A 27,626-nucleotide genomic window follows, 5' to 3' on the forward strand; every position below is an offset into this window, starting at 1 on the left:
TAAATATATTGGCATAACTATATTTACGTTAATGTCGATAAAAGGACCTGACAGCAAAATAAAAGAAGTCCCGAGTTTTAGTCTATATAATTCCATACTATTTGAGTCCTCTACAATGAGAAGATATGTGTATTGATCAGTTCAATTACTTTTTTCCACATTTCGAAAGAAGAAAGATCCCATGATTACATAATTAGTAGAGTTGCATGATTCAGCAGAAGAAAGAACAACTTTGGTCTCAGAAAAACCTGCATTCAGGGGCATCTGGGTGGCTCAGTAGGTCCAACTTCAGCTCAGGTCATGTTCTCGCCGTCCATGGGTTTGAGTCCCGTGTCGGGCTCTATGCTGACAGCTCAGAGTCTGGAGCCTGCTTCGGATTCTGTGTCTCCCTTTCTCTCTGCCCCTCACTCCCTCACACTCTGTCTCTCTCTGTCTCTCTGTCTCTCTCAAAAATAAATAAACATTAAAAAAAATTTTTTAAGAAATAAAAGAAAAACCTGCATTCAAACGCAAGCTTCACTAGGTACGTCACCTTAAAGAAGCTATTTTGCCTCTTTACGCCTCTATTTCCTTTTTATAAAACAGCTTTATTGACATATAATTCACATACCAAACAATTCACTCATTGAAAGCATATGATTCAATGTATTTTAGTGTGTTCACAGGATTGTGCCACCATCACCACAAATGAATTTTAAAGCATTTTCAGACTCCTAAAAAAAATACAAAACCCACATACCCATTAGCAGGCAATCCCCATCAATTTTCTTTTCTGGCAAAAAATAGGGATTGGAGAGAGAGGACTACCTACCTGATGGACTTACTTATAAGAAAGAAAGAAAATATATCAAAACCTCTAGCACAGTGCCTGGCCCTCAGTAGGTGCTCATGCATTTCAGGTAAAGTTCAAGACATCAATGACCGAAAATAAGCACAAAGAATGGAAATGATAAGAAAGTGTAAGAGAGAGACAGACCCTTTCAAGGACCCAGGAATCCTATCCACAGAGTAAGTTCCGCAAGAGTGGCCCTCTCTCTAATTCTGCTGAATACAAAAGAATCAGGCTATCAAGACAAAAAGCACAAGTTTGAAAATGTCAGCATTTGCGGGCACGGTTTAGAGTGAAAGTTTCAGGAGGACAGATACATCCTGCAAAAACATGACTAGCAAGGGGCAAATAATGTAGTTTGCTGAGAAGGTAAGAAGAACACCACGAGTTCGTATTGGATGAGCAGCTGAAACTATACTGTCATGTTTCTACTTTTCAAAGTGAAAACAAACATGACAGGTGCTCATTTGGCTGTTCGAGCACTTTCCACTTAAATGGCAATTCCTCAAGCTTACCGACTGCAGCCTCAAGTTATAATTTATTACTGTTTCTGTATTATTCCCTTGCCTCGGCAGAAAGCAGAACATAGCACCTACATTTCAAGGCCCATGAGAGGTAATAAAGTATAATTATTTAGAATTTATGATTAAGCCATAAATTACAGGAACTTTCTAACTTCAGTTGGTCAGTCAAGAGTTGGGGGAGGAAGGGAATGGGGTCAGAGGAAGAAAAAACAAAAGCCTTTTCCTTTGAATAAAATGCCTAAATCGGGGCAGGACTGAGGGACACCTGGAGGATTTACAAAGATACCACAGTCTCCAAGTTAAGTCCCAGAGGGACCCCAGTTAAGAGGCTTTAAACTCCTAGAAGCCTCTGTTCTAGAAGGCTAGAAGCGACAGACTCCAACTAGAGTGCTCATGTTGACGCCCAAAATAGAAGCATGGTACATTTTCGGGTTAGACCACATCAGATGTTCACAGTGCTCTGTGAAATACCAAGCCAGAGGTATTTTAAAGAAGGTGAACCTGATCTGGAAAACACCACTGACCAGGCTCTACAGGTAAACTCGGCCCTCAACCACGGCAAGAGCGTGGTTCCCACAGAGCTCCGATTCGACCCTGACCAGACGGCAACTCTTCTCCCCCTCAAGAGTCAATTGGTGAGCTGTCCCCATCTTGCAGGTCCTTTATGTGCAAAGATAGGTATGGGACAGGGGGGTACGAAGCTAGCAAAACTCGGGGCATGAAGCAGGGTAAGAACACAACATTCGGTGCTCTTCTGTCACCCGTCCACCTCACTGGTTCTCCTGGAACGCCAGGGCCCGGCTCCCAATCTTGGTTGGCCCCCACATACAAAGCACTTTCTTCTTTGGCTTCCCACCGGCCCTGAGAAGCAGGTACCACGAAGCCCTAGTTTTCCAGGGGAGGCAGAGACTCAAACACTAACAAGGCAGAGCCAATAGTCACCGCAGTGAGTCTGGAACCTGGTCACCTGACAGGAAATGGCCTTTTCATCATTCTACCCTACACTGTTGGTGAAGTAAAGCAAAACCAAAAAGAAAAACGAAAAAGAAACAGCGTGCATTTCAACTGACGTTGCTTTCTCTCTCTCTCTCTCTCTCTCTCTCTCTCTCTCTCTCTTTTTTTTCGCCATGGAAATTTTACTTGGTAACTGAAGCTTGGAGATAGCTATTTGAAAATGAAATTGAGTTTGGATTGAAGGAAACAAAAATAAAGAGACCAGACAGAACAGAGTCATGAGTAGTAACATGTAAAAAACAAAAGGATAAATGAAGGGTTGGGCAGGGGAGGAGGTCTGCCCCAAATGTTTACCCAGCACCCTCACCTTTGTCCTGAAACATCCCATCTCCACACCCGGCTCCTGGTTAATGAACATAATTTGGTTGATGTCCCTTGAACTGTATAATCTTTTCTACAAAAAACAAACCCGCAGTTTGTCTCCGAGCCACTTTTAAGTCCCTAACGCCCTGGTTACATTCAGTCTATGGAAAACATCTGTGGCAAAGTAAATCATCCTACCCTGAGAAAGACCAGAGTGTGTTTTTTTTGTCCTCCCTCTAAGTGTGTTTTGAAGTCCTGGTTGGAAAATTAGTGAAAATTGTAAATCTGTTTGCAAATCTGGTCATGTCTAACTCTGAGATTAGGGCAAAGATTCCAATTTAAAAGTAAACCGTGACAACCCCAGTTAAGCGTGTCCTCAGGCACTGCCAGCAGGGCCTTCACTCACTTCCACAGGCGGTGGATTTATTACAGGCACCCGACACGTTCCCCATCAGACACCCCTGGAGTATTTGCTTGAGACAGCAGGGTTCAGTCTGCACTTCCTCTGCAGACCAATATATTATTATAAATTGAGCTAAACTGTTTCCTTTTCATAAGTGCTATGAAGTTCAGATTTCAGATATCGGCACAGGGCTGAGGTCCCTCGGCAGGGCTCCGTATAGGATTTGGATTTTAAAAAGTGAAGAGAAAAGGTAGCAAGAGGCCGTGGCTGCTTTTAGTTTTGTTTTATGCTGCCTAAGAGGCGGCGGGGGAACGTTCATTTGTAGAAAATTCTGAACACGCGTTCTTAATCAAGACAATAAGAATTTGCCTGAGTAATGATAAATAATAAGGAATAAGTGCATTCTACATGAATATATTCTAACGGTGCGCTTTGGGTACGTTGTGCTGTGGCTGGCCCAGGTCCATAGGGTACCAGCTACTTTGCCTAGAGCTAAAGGCAGGAGTCGGGAAATCAGGAATAGATACTATGTCTTGGGTATCAGCTCCTATAAAATAATAACACGTGGGGCGCCTGGGTGGCTCAGTCGGTTGAGCGTCCCACTTCGGCTCAGGTCATGATCTCGCGGTCCGTGAGTTCGAGCCCCACGTCGGGCTCTGTGCTGACAGCCTGGAGCCTGCTTCTGTGTCTCCCTCTCTCTCTGACCCTCCCCCGTTCATGCTCTGTCTCAAAAATAAATAAACATTAAAAAACTTTTTTAAAAATAAAAATAAATAAAATAATAATACTCACTTCTGTTTATCACCCACAATAGCTAAAGGGACAAATGTATATTTGAAATGTATATTCATTACAACATATAGGTAAAGGGGGCAATGTAATTACTTAATATTTTCATTATAATCTATTTCCGGGCAAGAGAAACAGAACTTTAGAAAGAAAAGGAAAAGGAGGAAGCACCCAGAACACCCTTGTCATCATCTTCTCTTTCCTTCCTGAACAATCTAGTCCTAAAGCCTTTAGGTGAAGCATAGGCGTTGTGATGAGGGAGCAAGAGGGGGGCCCAGGAGCCCAGAGCAGGGGTCAGTGAGGAGGGAGAGGAGGGCGGGCTTCATGTGGGTGTCAGAGCCCAAATGGGATAAAAGGACAAATTATAATCCACGCGCCCTACTACCTGTGTAACCACGGCTATGTCACTACATCAATTTAACCTGAATCATTTCTTGTCCTATATAACTAACAACTACTTTTTAGGGCTATGGAGACACTTAAAAGAATGCTTGACCTGTCATTAATCCCCAGTAAATGTGGCTGTCATTCCCATACTACTATTTTTCCAGATGCATGTATGTATAGAAAAGAGACTGAAAAGGAATATACGAAAACAGCAATGAACTTGATTTTTATATTCTTCTATCACTCATACCTTTCAGTGTTTCTTTTCTCTACAACGAACATGTACTTTACTTTCATAATCAGAAAAGAACACACAAGATTGTTCTTAAATACATGGAAGCTAGCCGAACTTTTAAAACGTATCTTTACCATTTCTAAATGCAGAAAATTAATATGGCAATTTAAAACGGCCCCAACTGACTCTCACTTCCTTTAAAGATACAAACTGCGAAGAGAAACTCGTGAACAAAGCATCCAGAGGAAAGTGGTTTATTGGCTGAAATTAAAACCCACGTATACTCAAGGTAAATACCCATGTATGGGTTGTACATTAAAAATGAGGAATAATCTGTTACCTACAAATGATGCTTGTCGATGGGGCAGAGACTTCAAACTAGAAACTCAGTTCCTGAGGCAAACAGGGGAGGCTCTCTCAGTAAGAGTTGACCTTCAGCCTAAAAATGTGCCCACACAGAGATTTCAGTGTATTGGGATTGAGACTGAATTGTCCCTTTTAGAGCAGGAAGAGCACCGTATATGCAACCTGCAAACTATCCTGGTACCTTTTATCAACCCAGCGACGTTAGGCCAATGCTTAAGAAAAGAACAATCTCTATACGATCTCCCTCACAAACTTGTTTGGAGAGTGATTGAGACTCTTAAGTGAAACTGATTTGTAAATTATAAAGCAACATGCAAACGGCAGGGAAGAGATTTAGGGCTTACTTCGATCAGTGTTGGGCAAATGTGGGAATCACCCCATGAGAAGAGGTGAAGGGACACAGCATTAAGCACCAGCAAATCACGCACCACGGGAAAGTCATTCTCTACGTAATGACCTTCCCATCTTGCTGCTGACAAGGAGAAAGTCCCAGATTGGTACCACTGTACAGTTAACACGCTTCTAACAGTTACACGTGTCCCTTTTTCATAAAGACAGAACGGGACTCAGATTCAGGATCTGCAGCAACCAAAGGCAGCAGGCACTTAATACTGTTTTACTTTCCATGTTTACAAACCTCTTCTAATTATGCCAAGTGATACTGGTCTTCCACTTAAGATAGTGATAGAGAATCTCCTTCTAAAATGAACCCATCTCGGGGGCGCCTGGGTGGCGCAGTCGGTTAGGCGTCCGACTTCAGCTCAGGTCACGATCTCGCGGTCCGTGGGTTCGAGCCCCGCGTCGGGCTCTGGGCCGACGGCTCGGAGCCTGGAGCCTGCTTCCGATTCTGTGTCTCCCTCTCTCTCGGCCCCTCCCCCGTTCGTGCTCTGTCTCTCTCTGTCCCGAAAATAAATAAACGTGGAAAAAAAAAATTTAAAAAAAATAAAATAAAATGAACCCATCTCAGTGAAACAAAGAAAGTGAACCTATTGAGAGAAAAATATTACATAAGTAATAGTACAGGTAGCACAGGGATATGGCAAGAATCTTGAAGTTGATGTGTAGATGCCTGAAATTTGGAGAATGCTTAATGAGGTAATGCCCTAAAGAGCTAATCCAAACTCTGAATTTCCAGAAGGCAAGGACCAAGTTTTACCTATTTCCAGCATCTCCTCCAGAACCTTACACAGCATGGAGGACATCACGGGCCCTCTATAAATACTCAATTGATCGAGAAGCAACTCTTATCATAAATACCGGCTTTGAGCCTTGGGGCTCCCCAGCTCTAAAGTCAATACATGAGTAGATTCCCGCAGGCAGGTAAGAGTGAGATAAACCTTGGATAATCAGGAGCTAAAGCCAGTGACAGAATAAACCCAGGGAAGCTTTGTGAGTATAGAAGGATACAGTTTACATGCAATGCATTGGAAGACAAGCAGAAAATCCAAAAAATAAAACAAAGAACCGAGAGCAAAAGCTGCTCAAATCCTGCAGCTTCTCCGGTTAGCCTAAGCCTGAGATGCTGTCCCCCCAAAGAACTCAAAGACAAGTGCACAGAAAGGCCACGTTGTCAGGTCAGCTCCTCCTGAGAAGAAACTAAATTCAGAACTAGACAAAAAAACTTTCACTAAGAACTTATACAGACAGGGAAATCATTTTAAGTAGCCTCCACTCCCAGTGTGGAGAGGGAAATCATTTGAATACTTCACACTGATAAGTTGATTTGGATGATGGAGTAACTCTGGGAAAGTCCTGAAAACTGTTTCAGCACATTTGGGAAACTCCAAAAACAATCAGAATGGGAGGAGGGGAAAAAAAAAAAAAAAAAAGCAGCTTTTAAAAATGAGCGATAGCTAAAAAAGAATAAGGAAATAAAAACAAACAGAAAAAAACTAGTTACATGTAGAAGATTCATTATCACTATAAAATACCTGCAAAGCTTATTCCAAAAGACACATTCAAAATAGGTAGCCAACAGTCTAAAATTTAGACACCAGAGCATCAGTATAGTTTTGACCCTCCTAATTACCAAGCATAAAATAGCAGTCTCCTTGGTGAAGGGGTATTGCCAGACCAGGTGTCTCTATGTCCCACGAGATCTTAAAACCAACATGCCAAGTATCAGGATCTCTGCCTTCAAGCTGGGGATCATCCTCACTCTCCTCTTCAGGGCCTGTCAAAAAGAGAAGAGAGGGATCAGGAAGGAAATGTTTCATCTCAACTTCTGGGCTTTATAAACGTGATCTCAGGAATAATTAAGTTTTAATAAAATATGCATAGTAAGTGAACTATATCCTCCTTTTACGTCTCTTAAAAAAACATTCTTTAGAATATCTTTAACGTGTCCTTTATTTTTTACTCAGAAAATATCTTTAAATGATAAGGGAATAACCCCAGATACCAAGGAGAATGAAAGACTATTTTATTAATTCCATGCAAATAAATTAGACAATGTGGATTAAATGGATAGATTTTAAGGAAGATTTTAACTACCAAAATTGACCCCAGAAGGGGTCAAAAAGTTAACAAAACCATAAAAGGTACATAGTCAGAGAACTATCTCTTAGGAAAACATATGTGTCAAGAATTTCAAAGAATTCTACCAAACAAGTAAGGAATGGGTTATTTCAATATAAATTGTTTAAGAGCATAGAAAAAGAAAAGTTTCTGAATTCTTTTCGTGAAGATAGGATAATATATATCAAAACCCAAAAAGAAAACACATACACACACATACATACACACACAGATCTCACATCTGAGAACCAATGCACAACTCCTAAATATAGGGGAATAGAATTAAATCTAGCAGCATATTAAAAGAATTAACATTCCATGACCAAATTGAACTTATCACAGGAATACAAGGATAGCTCAATATGCAAAGTGTTATACTTAAAATTTATCATATTCATAGGTGAAAACAGTCACCAGACACACACAAAGTATTCAATAAAACACATCCTTTCAAAACCAAAATATCAATAAAATAATGAGTGGCCAGTTCCTTAACACAATAAATACAGACCTCTCTCAATCAAATCCAGCATCATATATTAATAGGGAAACATTAAAAATATTCCCAAAGTTAAGAATTAGGAAACAATGTCCTTTATCAGCACAATAACTCATCACTATTTTGGAAGGAATGACCAACACAAGGGTGCTCTCTGGAGTTGCCTAACAGAGGAGCCCTAATTAGACCAAAAGAAAACAAAGAAGTAAAAGATTTTTTTAGAAGAAAAAGTGCATTTTTACAAATAATGTTATTATTTGTGTGCAAATCAACCAGGAAACATATATCCCAAGTGATAGTCAAATTAAGAAAAACGCTAGTTACAAATGTGTGCATATTAAAACATCCAGCAAGATTCTTAAATGTGTATACTGTCTATAAGAAAAAAAAAACTTTAAAATATTATTGAAGGACACAAAAGAAAATTTAAACAAATGTAAAGATGTTATTATGTTCTGGGGAAATAAAACTGAACACCATGGGAATGTCCGTTCTCCCTAAATTCATCTATAACACAAACCTAATAGAAATACCAACAGGACTGATTTTTAGTTAAGTGGAGCTGGTAACTAGACAAGCTGATTCGACAAATCACATGGAAATATAAACAAGCAAGCATAGCCAGGGAATTTTTTTAATGCATAAACAGCTCCTGCACATCAATAAGATAAAGATCAATAATCAAACAGAAAAACAGACCAAAGCTATGAAGACAGAACACGTAAAAGGAAGTAAGCGTGTAAACATTTAAGAGATGTACAAACTTATTCATATAAGAGAAATGCAAATTAAAGCCACAACAGATATTTGGTAACTTAATCAGATCAGAAAAGATCAAACACTTTGATAAAATATGGTATCAGTAAGAGTATAGCAAAATGGCATATTCACACTCTCTGTAGAGAAAAATCTGGCAATCCTTATCAAAATTACAAATGCTTCAACACTTTGAACTTCTAGGAATTCCGCAACTCCACTTTCAGAAATGTATCCTCAAATTCCTACCTGCAAAGGCTGCAAAATGACTTTAGAGCAAGGATGCACACTGTACTACCATTTAGAAGATCAGAAATAACCCAAATATCCATCGATAAGTTTCTGGTTAAATGAATTATGAAATGTCCAGGCAATAAAATATTCTGTAGCCACTAAAAGTAAAATGACTATGCACCGACACAGAACTATGTGATATATTTTTAAGGGAAAGAAACTGACAGGCCACAGTTTGTGTAAAATACAAACACATACACACACGTGTGTATACATGTACAGGTAACATTTCTAGAAGGATACTCAAGATTTATTTTTACATGTGGCTGGGAAAACTACGTGGCTGGGGTCCAGGAGGGGAGAAACAAATAAACGAAGTGAAAGGCAAGGAATATAATCTGCCTACATGAACAGTCCTGCAGGGATGGCCCTATATAAAAACGTATAAAAGTTCATTTAAGAAATATTTATTGAGCACTTATTATACATGAGGCACTGACCCGGGCACTTGAGATCTATCAACGAATGAATCAAAGAGCTTTGCCCTAGTGGAGCTTTCTTTCTAGTGAAGTTGTAAATGTTCAAAGGACATTTTAAATTCCATTAGACACCAGTCTCTGGTCTTCAAGGGGAGGGTCCAATTTCCTGTTTCATCTGCATTTAGAGCCCTACTAAGGAGCACATAGAAGGCATTCAGTGAATGGCTGTACTTAAGTGCTTACTTAAAAACAAAATGCAGGGGCGCCTGTGTGGCTCAGCAGGTTGAGCTTCTGCCTTCGGCTCAGGACATGATCTCACAGTTCATGGGTTCGAGCCCCACATCAGGGTCTGTGCTCACCACTCAGAGCCCAGAGCCTGTTTCAGATCCTGTGTCTCCCTCTCTCTCTGCCCCTCCCCCACTCGCGCTCTGTCTCTCTCAGTGTGTCAAAAGTAAATAAACATTAAAACAAGTTTTTTAAAAAATGCTCTTTCAGTTCACACCATTCACAATCCTTACTGGACTAGATGGCAGGGAAAAAATGTTAATTCCGGGGTGGGGGGAGTAGGAAATGCTACGAATTAAACCAAATAACATAATAAAGTGTGGCGCTGCTAAGTTAGAGTACTGTTCTTAACAGTGAAGAAATTGAGAAAAGAGACGGGCTCGGTGAGGGTTAGAATGGGTAGAGCAGAATTCTTGGAGAAGATCAAATGTGAAAGACAAGTACAGTCTCTCGGCGGGTAGAGGAGGAAACGATGCAGGAAGACAAAAAGATGCAAAGTTTCATGTGGTCACAATGGGCAATAAAGCGGGTTTCACGCAGGCTGCATCAGGTGCGTGTCACATCCACAGCCCAAAAGTACATGCATCCCAGAGGGCACGGACCCATCCACAGAAATTCCTCGTTCTGAACACCCCACTCTGCGGTAACTGTGCGCAAGGGTCAAAGGCCGTGAAAGAAGGGGGAAGGGGGAAGAAATCCCCTTTATACTTATTAATTCACATTACTCTGCGGAATGGTGGGGAAAGAAACCGGACCAGAAATCCAACTTCAAGGAAGGAAGGCGACTAAATGACCTCCAAGGGCCCATCCAGCTCTAGATATTCTTCAATTCCTTAAGTTTGAATCTAAAATCTGATACTGAGGCGCCTGGGTGGCGCAGTCGGTTGAGCGTCCGACTTCAGCCAGGTCACGATCTCGCGGTCCGTGAGTTCGAGCCCCGCGTCAGGCTCTGGGCTGATGGCTCAGAGCCTGGAGCCTGTTTCCGATTCTGTGTCTCCCTCTCTCTCTGCCCCTCCTCCGTTCATGCTCTGTCTCTCTCTGTCCCAAAAATAAATAAACATTGAAAAAAAAAATTTAAAATCGGATACTGCCATAAGAACAGAATCTTATCTTGTTTTCCTATTTGTTATTTCTGATAAATGTCTTCTCAAGCATTCTGTGGTTAGGAGCAACTCTAAGCTAGTTTTCTTTACGAATAAAGTCATATAGTAAAAAGTCTAAAGCCATTTTTCTAGGGTAATCCCAAAACCATTTAAAAGAGAACCCTCTAGAACAGGAATGACAAATATCTTACATATCAGAGGACACAACTAATTCATCGGTTGTGGCTTTTGTGACCCCTGGTACAGAATTATTCCGAATTTCTCTCCAAGCTCAGCAGAAAGAGTGGTATAATCAATTACTGATGTCTGTCACTGGCACTAGAAGGGGTCGTTAGCAGCAGCAGAGACAGATCATTTGCTATACACGTCTGGTGGCGCTCTCTAGGCATGTCTTATTTATACATAATAGTTACACCTGAAAATTCTAGAATTTGCTAGAAAACTAGGGCTCATGGACCAGAAAAGAGCCCACGAAAGGCGTACAACTTGACCTGCACGACATCTTCTTAACCAAACCAAGTTAGCGGGAGCCTGGGTGGCTCAGCTGGTTAAGCGTCTGACTTGGGCTCACAGTTCGTGGGTTCGAGCTCCACTTTGGGATCTGTGCTGACACCTCAGGGCCTGGAGCCTGCTTCAGATTCTGTCTCCTTCTCTCTCTGCCCCCTCCCCCACTCATGCTCTGTTTCTCTCTCAAAAATAAATAATAAACATCACAAAAATTGTAAACAAAACTAAGTTAGCTGCCAACTGACACAGGTGCTTTGCATAAAAATACGAATGTCCAGCTATTGTTGAATTACAAGATCTGGTATCACTGAGGCGGTCACAGGCGAAGAAGTAACTAACTGCCCCTTTGAGACAAGGCATGTCCTCTCGGCTAGTGGCAGTCCCCGTCAGCCATTTCACCCATTTGCAGTAGCTGCCTGGCCCCTACAGCCACTTACAAGTCTCTGAACTTTGTTCTAGCCCACAGGCAAACCAGGCCCATCACCTGCTTAAAGTAACTGGAACACAGTCACAGACCATTCATTCATACAGCAGTCCGAGGCTGCTTTCACCTAAAACAGCAAGGCTGAGTAGCAAAGACACAGAGCGTAAGGCCCACGAAGCCGAAAATATTCATCATCTGGCCAGCCCCGTATTCAGAAATGTTTGCCAACCTCTGCTCTGGAGTCTTGATATCTGTGATTTGATAGAGATGTCTACTGTGCACGTTAGTGAGGAAGCCAGGCTTTATAAAATAATGATGATGTCACGTGATGAATACCAGCATGCGACATAATAAAGTAATTAATGCTAAATTATTTGATAACCAGACCCATTTAGCAAAAGAATACTGATATGAGAAATCGTATGTTTATATTTGTGATACCCTAGGGCTTTCAGCGGCTTCGTTCTAGAGAGCCCTAATGATAACAGATGTAGCAAGGAGCACAAGGAGAAAGAATAGAAATATTCTATGAAAGCTTTTTGTATGTCTCTCTCTCTCTCTCTCTCTCTCTCTCTCTCATGAAATCCACTATGACTGAACTTTAAAAAGAAATGATTTTTAAACTACAGTGACAATGACGCCATAGTGGCTTCAAGCCAGTGAATATGGCTATTCTTCTAAGTGGTGGTCTTTGTAGGCTAATGGGCCAGTTGACAACTCTCCCCTCTCTCTGCCATCCCCCACTCGTCCCAGTATGGCACCAATAAAGTCTTGAACGACAAACAGAGACAGTCATTGCAATCGGTGTTTCCTGATGTCTCCCATAAATCCAGCACCTTTGAAATGTGCTCATTAAAATAAGGTTTTCTTGGAAGGTTTGTTTCCCCCTTGGGCTGGGTCCGGAGGAGGGAGGGAAGCTCTGTGTCTGATAAATTTTTTACTGTGTAAGTATAGCGTTGCTCACTTACTCCATAAAATCAACTCGTAATTATCTATAGCAACTGCAGCTGATTACTCTGCCTCATGTTATTCTGGAAACAAGCAGAGGCAATCGGCTCCTACTTGCCTTTAAACCCCAGGAACGCTGAGAGGACTGCAAATGCCTCGTGTCTCATGCATTCCTGGCTCCCACCAGCCAGACCGTTCAAGAAGTCAAAGACGTGACAAAATACAAAAGAATGCTAAGTGTAAACGTCAAGTTTAAAATTCTAAAACATCCCCCCTCCCAAATTAGCCAATTTGATTCTTTTATGCTAACTAGGTTTTGAACAACTAATTCCCATTTGGTGAAAGAGAAATGCCATCAAATATATTTCCCATTCTCTATTCCTTTGGCCAAGTACTAAGATTTCTAAGACCCTGGCCTTGGCAATTATATTCTGTTTCCTTAACCCCACCCCCAGAAGGGCTTACGCAGCAGGTCCCTTCCTTCCTATCCACGTCCTACATCTTGAGGCAGGAGAGACCCAGAAGTTGCAGCCAGTCAGCTGGTATACAAAAGCTCATGGTGCTTTCTCTGTCCCGTGCTGATCTGTGACACTGCAGTGTCTGGGATGGAGAATCTGTCTTGGAAAAGGGAGAGAGTCAGAGGGGGGAGGGGAAGATGTGGGGTTGGGAAGATACATTCTGGGAGGGATAAGGCATGACGGATGTACAAGATGGGTGCAATTCCGAGCTGCAACGTATCAAATGAAGGACACGGAATTGCAAGCGAAGAATTTGGAGAGGTGGGCAGAGGCCAGGACACGGATGGCTTTGCGAACCGTGGTAAGCAATTTAAGACTGAGGGCAATGATGGGACACTAACGACTTTTTCATAGCTCAGATGCGTTGTTCAGAGTGGTCCCCCTGAAAGGTAGACACTTTTATGTGCAGTCTTTGCATACTTTTTCTGGATTGGTTTCCACTGTGATGGCGAATGGCATAAGCCAGAGAACGTTTGGGAAACACTCCTCAAGAGCATCTCCCTAGCAAAGGAGGGTTAGCCAAGGAGAAGCCACCCTGGAAGATTTCTAAACTTAGAGACACAGTCCTTGGTTGGTCGTGAGGAATGAGCAGCCAAGCCTGGGGCTGACGGAGAGCAAACTCCTTCCCAGCCACTGAGGAATGAATGGTCTGAAGAAATGAATTCAGAGAAGTTTGAAGGGCGGGGGGCACCGGGGAGTACCAAATCAGTCCCAGCTCAGAGTCTATAAGAAGCTGGAGCCTGCTCTCCGATGCCTCAAAACAAGCAATTCGGGACAAACGTAGTCCCTTGACACAGATGAATTCTAAAATTAATTATAAATTATCTGGGGTTTCGGGAGAAATATTGCTAACTCTTTACCGAAAAATCTAAAGCCTTTCAGCATGATGTCTGGCTCTGTCAGCTTTCAGATTGAGCGTCTGAAAAAAAAAAAAAAAAAATTCAACATATAAATATCCACATACACAGGAGAACCTCATTACATCATGTTTCATGGGCTTGGGGGGAAAAAGTAAAAGTGAGAAAAGGAGAGAAAAATGGATCTGGATGCTCTTGGCTAAAGCTTCAAAACCATTCCATTATCTGAAGAATAATACGAAATGGGGAAAGGGAGCGGAAATACTTCGCAAACAATACATTCTCCAAACCAGACCTAACACCAGAGGCTGTAACTCCCTGGGCAGTCTCAGGAAAGGACAAAGAGTCATAGAGACTTATAGGAAACCTTCATGTTGCAAACAGCATAGAAGATCAGAACCCAAACTGGATTAATCAAAAGAGGATAATTAGTTGTCCGTCTGGCTTCAGGCAAAGCTTTATCCAGAGTTCAAAGTACAGGTCCAAGACTCCGTTTTTCTCCCTCTCAAAGTTCATGGAAAAGAAAGGGAGTGGCCACAACAGCAAGGGGCAGGCATGTGGGGCCCATGAGACTGCTGGTCCCAAGAGAGGAAAGCAACAGCTTAAGAAGAGCCAAAAGATGAAGGGAAAGAAACTGGAAATTGACCACACTATTAACTACTGAAATAACTACTTGAAGCCAGTGAGATCGCTGGGCTTAGTATTAAGTAAGACAATTCCTTATCTTTTTAAATGAAGTCTGTTTAGGTCAGGTATCTGCTATTTGCAATCGAAAGAATCCTAATACTAAACAGAAATTGTAGTTATAGAAATCAGAGTTCTTGGGCAGTGGCCAAAATGTAGATGAACAGCATAAACTACTCAAAACTAGAAATACTGACTTTAGGCAACAAATACTTACTCTTCTACCATTATCTGCACAAAGAAGGACAGAAACCATGTCTTTAAGGAGCTTACAATTAATTCTAGTTCAAGTATGTGCAAAACTAATGTATGGCCCTGGAAGGCAGGACAGTGGTTACTGCTCAAGGGGGAAAATACACTGGAGGGAAGCATTTCTGAGGTGCTAATATAAATGATGTCATTCAGTAATACAGAATTAAATTGTCTTAGACAATAAAACTTGTTCCACTCTAACCTGTCCTCTTATTCCCTGCACATCACATGAATACATCATTAAAAACTCAGCCATTCTTGGGGAAGATATTTGCAAATCACTTATCTGTTAAGAAGTTAACATCCACAACCTATAAAGAGCTCCTAAAACTCAACAACTAAAACAACAACTCAATTCAAAATGGGCAAAAAAAAACCTTGAAGAGACATGTCTCAAAAGAAGATACACGAATAGCCAAGTAGCACATGAAACAAAGCTCAACATCATTAACCATCAGGGATCGAGGAAGCTTCTGCAGAAAATTCACTATCTTGAGTGTGGTCATGGTTTCACAGGTGTGTTAAAACTCCTTCGAATGTAAACTTTAAATATGTGCAGTTTGTTGTATGTAAATTATGCCTCAATAAAACTATTGAGGGAGGGGGCAAAAATCAGCCATTTTTGTTGGCTGGTCTTCTCTTGACAATTAGGAGATGTCACTGCTGGTCCTCTTTTCTCACCGGCACTGAACACTGCCCCTTTTCTCCAGGGAAAAGATGGGTGCCATCATACAAACACCTCTCCTTACCTCTGCCTCTTCTAATCCGGCCCCTCTTCTCCAATCTGGATTACTGCAATAGTCTCTTTCTGCTGCTTCCAGTGCCACCTCCCTCCTTCGACTCAAACCCACAATGGCTCCCATCTCCTGCCACACTGTGTACAAGCCCGCTACCTCGTATTACAGTATTACATCCGTATTAGCTGCTGCCCACTCTCGGCTCCTCGTCTTTCCTCTCTGTCTTCACGGCTGTTACTCTCCCTCTCTCTCACTCCACTACCGCATCTGCACTTGCTGCTTCTGAAATATCCCAACATCGGGTTCCATCTCTAGGCCTTCAATATTCCCTCTACCCAGGCTGTTCTCCCGCTCACTCCTTCCAGCCTTGGCTCAAATGTGACCTTCTGAAGGAAGCCTATTTAAAACGGTACACCTGTGCCTCACCCCTGTACAAACTTCTTGTTCGTTTTCTGTCTCTCTTTGCTAAAATATAAGCTCCATGAGGGCAGGGATTTTTGTTCATGCTTAGATGCTCGGCATCTAGAAAAGTGGTTGGCAAACAGTAGATGCTTACTGTTAAGTGAATAAATAATTCCATGGGGATTTTAAAAAATAGGACTTGGTAGACCAAAAAAGTTTTACTGAGCGGTAGAAGTGACTTCAAAACTAACTAACAACAGGGGTGCCTGGATGGCTCAGGCAGCTAAGTGGCTGACTCTTGATCTCAGCGCAGGTCTTGATCTCAGGGTCGAGCTCAAGCCCCACACTGGGCTCCGTGCTGGGCGCGAAACCTACTTAAAAACAACAACAACAACAACAACAACAACAAAACTAACAAACATGGCATGATACAATGAAACAAACAAAGTCAAATGAGCTTTGAGATCTCAGATAGGAAGGGGGGAAGACTAAGACAAACATTAAATATCATAGCATTTGGGGGGCACATGGGTGGCTCAGTTGGTTGAGCATCTGACTCTTGATTTCAGCTTAGGTCATGATCCCGGGCTGGTGGCATGGAGCCCCAGGTCAGGCTTCTCGCTGAGGGTGGAGCCTGCTTAGGATTCTCTACCCCTCCCCTGCTTGCATGTTCACGATCTCTCTCTCAAGAAAGAAAAATCCTAACATTTAAAAAAATTAGGAATGCTCCCAAGCTCCTAGCTTCAATTACAGTCTGGTCTTTCATGCTCCCAAAGACAAGCTAAGGAAGACAAAGCTACTCGTTTAAAAGTAAAGATTTAAGAATTACAGCAACATGGGGGGACTGGCTGGCTCATTTGGTGGAGCAGGTGACTCTTGATCTTGGGGTTGTGAGTTCAAGCCCCACGTTGGGTGTACAGATTATTTAAAAATAACATCTTTAAAAAAAGAGAGAATCATGGCAACCAATTTCCATCCTTAAGTGAATTCAGTTTTTCATAGTCAAAGACATGAGTGGGAATCCTAGAATTCTAAGATAAGTATTACAAAGTCCCTGCTTTCTAGTCTATCACATACTCAACAGGAATCATGGACTGGTCTCTCTTCCTTTTCTTCCTCACCTTTCCTTCCCAGGAATCTGGAAAATAGGAATCTGCAATACGTAGCATGAGTTAAAATTCTTGGGGTGCCTGGGTGGCTCAGTCGGTGAAGTTCAGGTCATGATCTTGCAGTCTGTGGGTTTGAGCCCCACATCGGGCTCTGTGCTGACAGCTCAGAGCCTGAAGCCTGCTTGGGATGCTGTGTCTCCCTCTCTCACTTCCTCTCCCCCACTTGGCTCTGTTTCTCTCTTTTTAAAAAAAAAAAAAAAAAAAAAAAAAACACTAAAAGAATTTTTTTTAATAAATAAAATAAAATTCTTAAGAATTTTTTTTATAAAGACAACGCTGCAGAAAATGTTTCCTTCCAAATGACCAAAAACAGTAACAAATAATTATTTACCTGATCTTTTTGAAGGTATTCCCGTCGGAGAACAATTAAACAATAGATTGTTAATGCCTTCCCTGCTAAAATGTGTGTGTGTGTGTGTGTGTGTGTGTGTGTGTGTGTGTGTGTGTGTTTGTATCTAGGAGTAACAAGCAATTGCCAGCAAAGCTAGCATAGGAAAATCAAATACTCTGCCTATTTACACATGATTCCCTGAAGCCATTCCTGATTAAATATTGTACCATTTCAATCTTCTTACTGGGGATATCTATTAACTAGGACTGCTTGTGAAGCCAATGAATTTATCATATAATTACACGTACCCTATACAAATTACTTCTCGATGACCTCTACTCACAGAAATAAACCAAAGAGGCATGACTGGTTCATTATAAATCCACATGAAGATTTCTCTAGGAAAAGGCATTGAGAACAAAGTCCTGAAGGATCTTAAGCTGCACCTGAATTTAATTTTCAGCAGGAAGTAATCACTTCTGTTCTGAACTCCTAATGCATTTGCAGGAGCTCCTATGGCATGAAACGCTCTCTTATCACTAAGTAGCTATGTGACCTTGGACCAGTCACTGCCATTCTCCCTGCCTCAGTGTCTTCACGTATAAAAGGAGACACTTGAACTAGGTGACTTCAAAAGTCTCTTCCAGACCTGACGTTTCCTCATTTCGTAATTATAATCACAAGGGCACACTTTATTTCACCCATCTTTTCAACACAAGAAGAGCATTTGATCTACTTCTGCATCCTCTGCAGTGTTTAGAACAGTTAACTGAACCTCCTTGAGCAGCTGCTTGACAAACGTGTTCAAGGATCCAGAAAACAGTACAGTTGGCTGAAATTTCCTTTCTCTTCACTCCCTTAAAGCCTTTTCTAACCCTGGTCGTGATTTTAACCCAAGTGGCTCTCTTTAAGTCCACCCTTACCATACTTCTGGCAGGATTACAAGGAGGCCAGAGAAGTAAACATATCCCTTGTCACCTGGAAAAGTCGTCTGGAAGAAATGCATCCACCAAAAACAGGTTCAAGGCACATGCTTTGTAAGCCATCTGACCCAACACCACAGCCCGAGACCTAGAGAGAGGTTCCATTTCATAGAATAAGCTTATCTAATGCATTCCAATCACCTGAGAGCATGTGTAGGAAGCTATAGCAGATGTCGCGGTGGGGGGAGAGAAGGGAGGTGGCGGGAAGAAGAGGAGAGGATACAGGACCTGCGAGGAGGAGCAAGTAGAATATTCCCTTCACTTTTCCAGAGGTGGACACTTTAGAAACCCAAATCCCAGAGGGAGCTGTACTGCAAGGGTAGACAATATCTGCTCATAAGGCACTTGGCCTTCACTGTTAGGACTCTGAAGCCAGAATGTCTGGGTTCAAATCCCACCTTTGCTCATTAATAGCTGTACAACCGTGGAAAAGTTAATCATCCTCCCGTGCCTCAGTTTCCCCATCCGTAAAATGAGGAGAACAGCAGCACTTGGTTCACAGGGGTGTTACGGGAATAAAGTGGGTCAATACATGTCAAATGCTTATACCGATGCCCAGCACACAGTAGGTGCTCAATAAATGAGAGCTCCTGGTGTTGCTGCTGTTATAATCATGAGAGCTCTGGGATTCTCGGGGGGCTAAGAGAACAAAGGAATCCCTCTGCTCTTACGGATTTGAACTCTGCACTTCCCTCCTCCAGACGACAGTCAGTTGCAAGGCTAAACCTTCGTATGTTTATGTAGACTTGTATACTTTATCAGTCTTAACTACTCCCGACCACAGAAACTACTCATTAAAAATTTAAATTCCTTTCTGAACGACATTCTAGGCTTCAAAAAAGACTTGATCACCCACGCTCTGGGAGCACAAAAGGACTATTAAAACTGTGGGGCTGAGAGGAGGTGGGAACACAAAGACACCTTTGTAGCAGCCTGAGCTATCACATACCACTGCTTCAATTTTAGAGAGTTGCCTCCTTAAGAAGGAAACTAACAAACTCCATTGTTCCTTCACATCAGAGTTCTTGGATGTGATCATTCTTAAATCCTTGGCAACGCCTTATTAAAGATCAGAGGATCTCCATTCCTTCCATTAGGACAGCATCAAATCCCCTTCAAGCAATTTTCTTAGGTCAGCATCATTATTTACGATGCCAGAGAAACTGCTAAAATTTCCAAATGCTCAACTAGTTCCTCGTTCCGGGCTGAAGACGTAAGGTAAAAGTTGGAAAATGTCTTAGCCACCCCAAGGCAGTGTTTGAGATTGGGAAATGGGAAGAAATGTGAAGAGAACTACGAGAACGTCCTTTTAAGATCCCTTTTCCAAAAACGGCCATGTTAGTAAACGAAAAGCATACAGCGATAACGACATCCAATTAAAAAAATAGTTTTCAGAAAGCACTGACCCTTAAAAGTTCCAGGTCTTTCCCTGATGGGACATCTAGAACTCTGCTTTTGCAAGCATCTTCCAGTAAACAGGTCGAAGAGATAGACAACAGGGTTAATACCGCATCTTGTACCCCTCTGTCAAATGATCAGGCAAAGAACGGAGTCAGCGTGGTCACGCCATCCTGGATCTGCCCACTTGTCTTAGGAGCCTGTGCTGAAAAACAGCGGAGACCCTGCACCCAGAGCAACTGAACAACACAGGAAGGAAAGTTCCGGTAGGCCGCGAAAAGGTAGCCTAGGGTCTCTGTTCCAAGGGGACCAGGTTTCGGAAACTGCAAGAACAAGTTCACCCACAGCACCCCTTTTAGGACTCGAACTGCAGCAGAGCTTATAGGGGACTGGAGAGTCTCCTAAAAATAGAGGACCGTCTGCTCACAGAACCTACTCCAACCGCTTCCGGCAAGGAAGGACAGTAGTCAAATCTGTATGAAGCCAAGAACAAGTCCATGTTTGACAAATCACTCCCATCAAGACAGTGATGTCAACCACAATAAAGGAGTTTGGCAAGACGGGCAGCGTGCACCTGTGGGAACCGGGAAAGATTTGACAGATTTTTTGTTTTCCCAGCCCTTTATCAGCAAGTTAATTATAGCAACTGTACCGTCTACTCTGAGCTTTAGAGAAAGGAGGTTGGCTGTCTGAAATGAAGATCTGTTCTCCTGGGCATGAGAAAGACGGAATGACAGTGGTGCTTACACGCGAAAATACTCCATCTGCGTCCCGTGTAACAAAGAGTTGGGCAGCGCCCCGAGACGAGAAAGAGGTATGTTCTGCGGAGACATGGGTGCGGCAAACCTCAAGAGGGCAGGCAACACCGTGTACACACAGATGCACGATCACACACGCGCACACACGCGCACACACGCGCACACCTCCAGAGCCTACACAACTCTGGTCGTGTTACACTCAGAGCTGCGTCTTCACAGGGCAGACTGTACCTTCACAGCTATAACTATACACCGCCACCGCTGAGCGCTCCACGAGGTTTTCATCGTGATGCCAGCTCACGGCCATTTTCCCCATGCCAAAGTAAGGCTCCTCTTTCAGGTATGGCATTTTCTGGGGATCCATGAAATTCAACAAAGTGACGTTGTACGCCGCTCTGTTCTTAATGTCCACCTCATCCTGCCCATCGAAGGACCCCATACCGACCCGGGGGAAGTCTGGCCCTATACACACTGGCACGGCATCGATATTCGACTTCTCTTTGCAGGCGAGTTCTTCCAGAGCCTGGATGGTCTCTATCTGCAGGTAGTCATTGAGCCTGAGGAAGGTCTGACAAGCAGCCGCTATTTCAGCCTCCTCGTATCTCGTACTAGCACCCTTCACTGGCCAGGGTACCGTAAAGAGCCTGGTGTTCAGGTACTTGTAGGTGCAGCCTGGGTTTCCGATGAGGATGCGAGATACCGGAGTGAGCAAATCTTTGCCCTGGATCCTAACCAGGTCCCGAAAGAAGCAGCCATGCTTGTGCAGTGCGAGGAAGGCTTCTTGAACTTCTTTATGGAGCTCCTCGGGGACGCTGCCGGCTTCGCGGAGAATTAGTTTAGGATATTTCAGCTGCCACTAAAACAAAACCAAAGCAAAAATACGTGTTCATGGACAGCTATGATTTTATCATTTCCAGAAGTCTGTTTCTTTGTCGGCAGCATCAGGAGGAAAAACAACCCAAGGTAGCGGGTGGCCTTTCTAAACAGGATTCACATCTCTCCAGCCTCAAGCGGAAGACTAAATAAAACAGTTACCATCGGCTGTCCAGTCTGGATTTTAGCTTCTACAAGCCCAAGCTCAAAACAATCAATCGTTAATATAAATAAAGTACTAGAATAATAATTTGTGCTTTGATCTCCCAGGGTCCCTCTACGGTCACTTCTCCCTGCCCTCAACCTGTCTTCCAACCTTTGGCCCTCCAGACAACATGATTTTATTAATTAACCGCTTTAACACCTATTTAAGTGCCAGCTAAATGCTCAGTACGATTCTAAATCATGTATACACAGTAACTCATTCGCTGCACACACACAACATTATGTGGCAGCACCGTTATTATCTCCAGTTTTTAGATGAGAATCCAAAAGCACAGAGACATTTTAAACACTTGCCCAAATTCACGTAGCTGATACGTGTTGGAGCTGGGATTTGAAGGCCTAGGCTCCAGAGTCTGGTTCCAGGGCAGACGAGACTGCCTTGCTTCCCAATAAGTGCCAAACTGGTTTCTGCTTTAGTACTTTCACTGAAAGAGAAATCGCTTCTCGTTGGGAATTAGATAACAAGTCCCATGAACACTAGAACCATGAGACTTTTGTTTACAACTATAATACTAGTGCCCAGGATGGATCCAGTAAATGTTGAATGAATGAGTGAATAAATGAGGTATTCTACTGTGATTCAGAAAGCTGTAATAATTCCACTGGGGTCACTGGGAGAGAATACTGTAGGATAATCCTTCCTCTAATATGGAAATGCATGGATTTATTGATGCAGTAGAGGACTTCATTACCCTGTCAGCGACCACTTCTGGCTTCTAGGATTTATGAACGGGTGACAAACCAGAGATCCCGGATTCTACACAATGCAATGAACTTTTTTTTTAACCAAAGCACAGGATTTTACATTTACCCCTGTAAAGTTTAATCTGATCGGTACCTTCCCACTACTGTACTGCTAACCAGTTTTGAAACACATTTCTTCTATATCTTCATTTAATAATTACCATTTATATGATAAACAGGGTGAGACCACTTATTCCTCCATACATTTTTTCATTCATTATGTGTCTACAGAGCACATGAGACAGAGATAAGGTTCCTGCCCTCACAGAGTTTTCTAGCAGATCAGGTAATAAATAAGGAAAAGCAATCTCAAAATGCATTAAGTACTAGGACAGAAACAAACCACTGGGATATCATTAGATGAGGAAAGACTCTCTAAAGAGCTGGCATTTAAGCTGTGATCTTCAGGAAAAGGCCGCGTCAGCCATGTGACAAGCTGGGGAGAGAGCTTCCCGGGGAAGAGACCAAAAACTACACTGGCGCTGAGGACACCAGCCCAATCTCGAGACAAAATGGCGGCAAGTTTTACTTGAGCCAAAGAGCCAAAGCAGAATGACGTGGTGAGGTTGAAGGGAAGGCAGAGGCTGGACCACAGGAAGCCTAGGAGGTCAAAGTAGGGAACCGGGATTTACTCAAAGTGCACTGGAGGGCTCAAGGGGAGAAGAGTAATTTGATTGACCTTTTATAAAAATCACTCTTAGTTAAAATATCGGGCATGGATTGGAAAGAGGTAAATGTGAAAGCGGAAATTCTATTAGGTGCTATCACAGCCATCCCAGGGGAAAGAGATGATGGTCTGAATTAGAGACAGAGACAAATGGACAGGTAAAATACATACTTTATAGGCAGAGCAAAAGGAAGTGCTTACGGATTAGATGTGAGGGGCAAAGAAAGGAAAGCAATTACAGGCCACTAGTAGATTCCTGGATTTAATGACTAAATAAACAACTTACCATTTTTTGTTTTAAATAAGAAAGACTGGGACAAAACAGGAATAGTAGGTGGAAGAATTGGAAGGAATGAGGAGCTCTATTTTGGAGCCGTAGCCATTAAGATACCTTCAAAATCTTTGGGAATGCAAGCTGGTGCAGCCACTCCAGAAAACAGTATGGAGGTTCCTCAAAAAACTAAAAAGTGAACTACCCTACGACCCAGCAACTGCACTACTAGGCATTTATCCATGGGATACAGGTGTGCTGTTTAGAAGGGACACATGCACCCCCAGGTTTATAGAAGCACCATCAACAATAGCCAAAGGATGGAAAGAACCCAAATGTCCATTGATGGACGAATGGATAAAGATGTGGTACATATATGCAATGGAGTATTACTCGGCAATCAAAAAGAATGAAATCTTGCCATTTGCAACTACGTGGATGGAACTGGAGGGTATTATGCTGAGTGAAATTAGCCAGTCAGAGAAAGACAAATATCATACGCCTTCACTCATATGAGGACTTTAAGAGACAAAACTGATGAACATAAGGGAAGGAAAACAAAAATAATATAAAAACAGGGAGGGGGACAAAACAGAAGAGACTCATAAATATGGAGAACAAACTAAGGGTTACTGGAGGGGTTGTGGGAGGCGGGGATGGGCTCAATGGGGAAGGGGCATTAAGGAATCTACTCCTGAAGTCATTCTTGCACTATATGCTAACTAACTTGGATGTAAATTTAAAAAAATAAAAAATAAAATTAAAAATTAGTTTTTTAGAAAAAGATACCTACGAAATCTTGAGGTAAAAATAGCAAGGGGACAACTGCACAGACACACCCAGAGCTCAGAGGGGCAAGTGGAGCTAGGGAAATCCAGGTGGCATTTGTCGGCACACCTTTGTTGCTGTTGTTTTTTAATGGTTTTAATTTTTGATTTCTTTTATTTGAGAGAGAGAGTGTGTGTGCGAGCGGGGAAAGGGGGGGCAGCAAGAGAAAGAGAGAATCTCAAGCAGGCTCCACACTCAGTGCAGAGCCGACAGGGGGCTCGATCCCACGACCCTGGGATCATGACCTGAGCCAAAATCAAGAGCGGGAGGCGCTCCCGGCACATCTTTGGTTTGGAAACACCTGGAAATGGATGAGCTTTCTCAAGGCAACAGCACAAATACAGAAGGGGGCCCGCAGCCATTGCCTGAGCCACAGAGCAAAGGAGCAAAAGAGACTTTTGGGGGAGAAAACCAGAAGAGGGTATTACTGCAGAAGTCAGAAGAGAGGAGCATTTCAAGAAGGATGGCATAGGCAGCCACCCCCGGGGGGCCAAGCAAGATGAGGCCAGAAAGTACCCCCTAGATGCGGCAGCACGGCCATCATCGATGCCCGTGACGTGAGCAATCGCAACAGGGCGCTGGCGATAAGAGTCCGAAGAGAGTTGGCTGGTGGTGGCATGAAAGCAGGTGGCACGTATGAAGGTCTGTCTCAGGGGTCGTGCTACAGAGGGGAACAGAAAAACACAGAGGCTGATGAAGGGCGATACCGCTCGAGGCACCAACCTTCCGGACTGGAAGACGGGAGGGTACAACCAGGGCTCGTGAGGATACTCCCGGGAACAAAACGAGAGGAGAAGGATGCTGCTGCACAACACAGGGTGACGAGGAGCAAAGGCCTTGGGTGTCTAGGGCAGGAGCCTCCCAGGTGAGGGGTGTGAACATACCCTGTGGGGCAACCCACTGGAGTTGGGGGGGGAGACGATGGTGGCACTGTTTTATTTTTAACCTGAAAAAAACAAAAACCGAGCTGCACCAAAATATGTGTCCACGTACGTGTGATAGATGGACACATATACACACGTTTAATATGAGTACTGTGATGAAAAAGGCACCATATGGGGCGCCTGGGTGGCGCAGTCGGTGAAGCGTCCGACTTCAGCCAGGTCACGATCTCGCGGTCCGTGAGTTCGAGCCCCGCGTCGGGCTCTGGGCTGATGGCTCAGAGCCTGGAGCCTGTTTCCGATTCTGTGTCTCCCTCTCTCTCTGCCCCTCGCCCGTTCATGCTCTGTCTCTCTCTGTCCCAAAAATAAATAAAAAGCGTTGAAAAAAAAATTTTAAAAAAAAAAGGCACCATATACAAGTAGTACTTACGTCTACTTTATGAGTAACCGCCAAAAAACTCCCTGAGACTTAGTCATTTGCATATTATCAAGTTTACAGCCCTATCCGAATCTAGACCTTCGTCCTCCTCCCAGGGCTGGAGTCATTTCATGTCCCTCTTGAGAAAGCATGCTCTTGCATACATCTCCTCCCAACTGTGTGTTCAGTAATGCCGCCCTGGTAGCTTGAAATTGGCCATGGGGAAGTATTTACACCACAGAAATCAGGAAACACTGAGTCAACACTGAAGGGTTTTTTTGTTTTGTTTCGTTTTGTTTTCCCAGACAGCCAATTCTTTTTTTTTTTTTTTAATTTTTAATATTTATTTCTGAAAGAGAGAGAGACTCAGAGCATGAGCAGGCGAGGGGCAGAGAGAGAGGGAGACACAGAATCCAAAGCAGGCTCCAGGCTCTGAGCTGTCGGCACAGAGCCCGACACGGGGTTTGAACTCACAAACCGTGGGATCATGACCTGAGCTGAAGTCGGATGCCCAACCGACTGAGCCACCCAGGCGCCCCTTCAGACAACCAATTCTTAAACATTTAGTGGGATACCACTGTGTATGCTTGAAATGCGTTATGGACAGGAGTACGTGGTCAGAAAACATTTGGATCAGAGGAAAGATATTTCCTATATCGGAATAAACTGGGAGAAAGAAGATGTAAATTCAGATAGGGCCACAAACTTGATAATATGCAAACGACTAAGTTTCGGGATTTTTTTGGCGGGGGGAGAGGGGAGCACTTCCAATTTTCACAGTGAAAATGCCAAACAAATCACTAGCTAAGTATGTGTGCCGGTCATTTGGGTTGTTTGCCAAATAGTTCTGGGTTTCTCCCCCCATCATCCAGGATTTGGGGCCCATGTGAACTTACACTTCCTAACCTGCCTCATGCTGGATGAAACATGTCACTATTTCTGCCCAGTGAAAAATGCTGGCTGCCACTTCCAGCCTGGAGCACTTCACTGCCAGTGCCAGACCCTCTAGAACATTCTTTCTGGCACAGTAACCGGCTAGTGGCTGCTTGGATCTGAGTTACTACTTTAATGGGTAGTGACTCTTTGCCAACCCACAAATGATATGTAAAGTGAATAAGAAGTACTGTTGGGGGAAGCCACTGAGATTTGAGGGTTGTTTGTCACTACAGCATTATCTAGCCTATTCTGCCTAATCCAGAATGCAGGGAACAGAAGGTATGGAGGAAGTCTGAGGAAGTATGCGGAAGAAAAATGAATTAGTCAAGTCTGCATACGGAAAAATGACCTTACTAGGAAGGGACAGTAGGACTGCCCTGCTTCTCAGAGGGCCTATCTGAGGCGGGGGATCATAAACTTAAAGTTGACAAAGAGCAGACTTATGGGGCACACCACTGTGAATTGCCATTGAGACTGTCAGGGATGCATTTAGGATTTATAGTTTCTATACTCACTTATTCCATTTGCAAAAGAAGAAGAGAAATCTCATACTTTCTGTTCATGCAGCTCGTGAAGGGAGCAATGTAAGCTAGTAAGAAACAACAGAATATTCTGGAGCCAAGAGCAGTCACTCTAATTTTATCACGAAACTAATTATTCTCTGAGCAAGTCCCCAAACACTCGGTATGTTCAAAGCACATCTAACCAACAGCAGCGGTTCAGAAGGAAATTTCTCTATACTGTCTTAACAGTTCTGGGGTTCTTCTAAACAATCCTCAGTATAAGATATGAAACAAAATAAGAGAATTCCCAAGAACTTTATTTGGGAACACACCCACTCTGGGACTGGGAGAGGAGGAAGGCTGGAAATAATACACAAACACACATCAACATCTACCTACAGCTGCCATTGCTCAAATAGACAGTGGGGCTGGAGACTACAGAAGAGGTATTTAACACAGGAGAATAATAATCCCAAAGACCTGGGAAACTCACACAACCATATGCGTATCACATGTAAATACCTTGACATTAAAAAAAGCATTCCAAAAATAAAACAGTACAAATGACGTGGGAAAGTATCCCCCCCCC

General features: G+C 43.0%; 1 protein-coding gene across 2 annotated transcripts in view; it reads right to left on the reverse strand.

The window, feature by feature from the left end:
• The window catches only part of FTO (FTO alpha-ketoglutarate dependent dioxygenase), a 392,115-nt gene that overhangs the window by 241,703 nt on the left and 122,786 nt on the right, over nt 1-27,626 (reverse strand). For both annotated transcript variants that reach the window (XM_030299609.1, XM_030299613.2), the window contains exons 3-4: nt 20,923-21,547; nt 6,880-7,023 (exon numbers count right to left, since the gene is read on the reverse strand). In XM_030299609.1, the coding sequence (XP_030155469.1) occupies nt 6,880-7,023; nt 20,923-21,547 (769 nt within the window). The remainder of the gene's footprint in view (nt 1-6,879; nt 7,024-20,922; nt 21,548-27,626) is intronic.

This window comes from Lynx canadensis, chromosome E2 (genome assembly GCF_007474595.2).
Source record: "Lynx canadensis isolate LIC74 chromosome E2, mLynCan4.pri.v2, whole genome shotgun sequence".
In the NCBI taxonomy this organism is placed as follows: Eukaryota; Metazoa; Chordata; class Mammalia; order Carnivora; family Felidae; genus Lynx; species Lynx canadensis.